At 40.9% G+C, this 2,638-nt stretch overlaps 1 protein-coding gene across 1 annotated transcript in view; it reads left to right on the top strand.

Moving 5' to 3' along the window:
• The window catches only part of Dnah8 (dynein axonemal heavy chain 8), a 308,707-nt gene that overhangs the window by 26,461 nt on the left and 279,608 nt on the right, over positions 1–2,638 (top strand). The window contains exon 7 of the mRNA XM_008840196.1: positions 1,935–2,111. Coding sequence (XP_008838418.1) covers positions 1,935–2,111 — 177 coding nt within the window. The remainder of the gene's footprint in view (positions 1–1,934; positions 2,112–2,638) is intronic.

Below are 2,638 nucleotides of genomic sequence, written 5' to 3'. Positions count from 1 at the left end.
CCATTTCATTCATCCTATTGGTGAGGCTTTCTCCTGTCATTTCTAATTGACCTACTGAGTGTTTTACTTCCTTCTTCATTTCGGCACTTAATTACCTTCTTAAAACTGCTGTGCAAGAGGAGGGTGGAGGTGTGGATTCGAGGCCTGATTTACTTCTTTAAAACCAGTTCTGTGCTTTCTTTCATTCTGATAGGCATGGGGGAAGATGCGGTTTTGTAATTGTGTCCCAGGAAAAAAATATTAAGGTCTTTTTAAGAATTAAGTATGCATATCACATTCCAAAGTTTTTTGAACAGTTCATTGCTTTGTCTTCAAGAATTTTGGATGCATTTTGTTTATAAACCAAACAGCAAACCCATAATTAGAAATTTTGGTTCATGGCTGGTTTTTTTTTTTGTTGTTGTTGTTTTTTTCCTTTTAATTAGTGAGGGATTTGCGATGTAGCTCAGGAGTAGGGTACTGTAGTGCATGCAAGACCTTGGGTTTGATCTTTGGCCCTGCAAAGAATGTTGTTTTTAATAATTAGTGAGAGAAACTGCTAAGGATATATATTAAATGTGAAATCTAAGAATTGTTGCCGTGAGAATTACTGCAGGACCTATGTTGTGTTGGTTCTACATTCCTTTGATACATTTATTAAAAGCACAGTGATGCATTTCTTTCTCTGACTCCTTTATATCTGACCTGTGACAAAGGATTTGGGGTCAGAGACATACACATTATACTTCTTTTTATTTATTTCCAGAACACACATCCCGGTAGTCGTCCCTCCCGCCTCTCTCGTTCCCCCTCCCCTCCGTCTTCTTCCTTCCCTTCCTCCCATGAGTCTGATGTGATCCATGCCCTGTTGAGTCAGCAGTCCCAGAGCCAAAGATGATCTCCTCAGTTTCACCATTGTTGCCCTCCTCATGCTCTGTGTGGTGCTTCTGTGGCTGATGGAAAGAGTTGGATGAGAGGAGACATTGGAGAGGGAAGGTTCCCAGGTGAGGGTATTGTTGGCAATGGTAGCGATGTTTGGAATGGCCAGTGAGGCAAACATCTTGATTGCTTGATTAATGCAGGAGATGTAATACAGAGGGCACATTTTATTAAGGTGGTTTCCCACAGCAGGAGCCCATGAAACACCCTCTTTCCACAGGTTGTCAATACGCATTCCATGAAATAAGGCTTTGTTTTTTTTTTAAATATTGTATTTATTATTTTTATTTTATGTGTATGAGTGTATTCCATGCATGTGTGTGAGTTTACCCATGTTGTGTAATGCTATGGAGGTCAGAAGAGGGTGTCAGATTCCCCTGGAACTGGAGTTAAGGATGGTTCGTAGCCACCATGTGGGTGCTAGGAATGGAACCTGGGTCCTCTGCAAAAGCAGTCAGTGTTCTTAAGTGTTGAGCCATCTGTCCAGCCCTAATTTTATTTTTATTTTATGTGTATGAGTGTTATACCTGCATGTGTGTAAGTACACCCATGTTATGCAGTGCCTGTGGAGGACAGAAGAAGGCATCAGATGTCCAGGAACTAGAGTTATGGACGGTTGTTAGCCTCCATGTAGGTGCTGGGGTTCGAACTTGGGTCTTCTGCAAGAACAGCCAGTGCTCTTCATCACTGAGCCATTTATCCAGCTCTTGCAAAGAGTTTTTAAAGCGTCATTCATTTAAAATAATTATACCTTTAGTTTGCTTTGAAAAGATGTAGTGGGATTTTGACAAACAAGATATACGATTTCTATGGTTTGTACTTTAAAATTTTTTTTGTGTGTGTGTACACATGCATGCCACAGCACATATGTGGAGGTTGGAGCACAACTTGTGGGAGTGGCTTCTCTTCTACCGTGTGTATCCTGGGTATCAAACCCAGTTTATTAGGCTGATGGTAAGTGTCCTTCCGTGCTGAACCACCTCTAAATTCTGCTCTCTCTAAATTCTGCATTGCAGTTGCTTATTGAGAGCGAGCAGATGAGGAAAGAAGCTGACGATTCAGGTCCCCTCACTGAACTGGAGCACTGGAAACATATGTCGGCCAAATTCAACTATATCATCGAACAGATTAAAGGGTCAAACTGTAAGGCTGTCATAAATGTGCTAACCGTTGCACGTTCCAAGTTGCTAAAGGTAAAAGGCCTTTTCTTTTAAGCTTTGATAGGTTTTAGAACAACTTATTGGAAAACCACTCTTATGGAACTCTTTCATTAAAATTTTTTTGAGACATAATATTTGTATATCTTTAATGGGGTAGGTTATGGTTAGCTCACACACAGATATACTGTGTAACAACCAAATCAAAGTCATATCTATTTATGTCACTTCACAATGAATCTATATGTGTGTGTACATGTAGTGTGGGGTGCGTGTGTGTGTGTGTGTGTGTGTGTGTGTGTGTGTGTGTGTGGTTTCTCAGGGCCCTGCCCACCTTTTAAAAATATTTGGTTAAAAATTTATGTGTATAAATATTTGCCTGCATATATGTATTATGTGTGTGCAGTGTCTTTGGAGGCCAGAAGAGGGTGTCAGATCCCTTAGAACTGAAGTTAAAGATGGTTGTGAGCTGCCTTGTTGGTGCTGGGAACTGAACCTGTGTCCTTTGCAAGGGCAGCCAGTGCTCTTAACCTTGAGCCATCTCTCCCACCCTCATCTTATTT

The sequence above is a fragment of the Nannospalax galili genome, unplaced genomic scaffold (genome assembly GCF_000622305.1).
Source record: "Nannospalax galili isolate Female #2095 unplaced genomic scaffold, S.galili_v1.0 scaffold538, whole genome shotgun sequence".
NCBI lineage: Eukaryota > Metazoa > Chordata > Mammalia > Rodentia > Spalacidae > Nannospalax > Nannospalax galili.
Note: the sequence above shows the minus strand (reverse complement) of the source record. Positions and strands in the feature narration are given on the sequence as shown.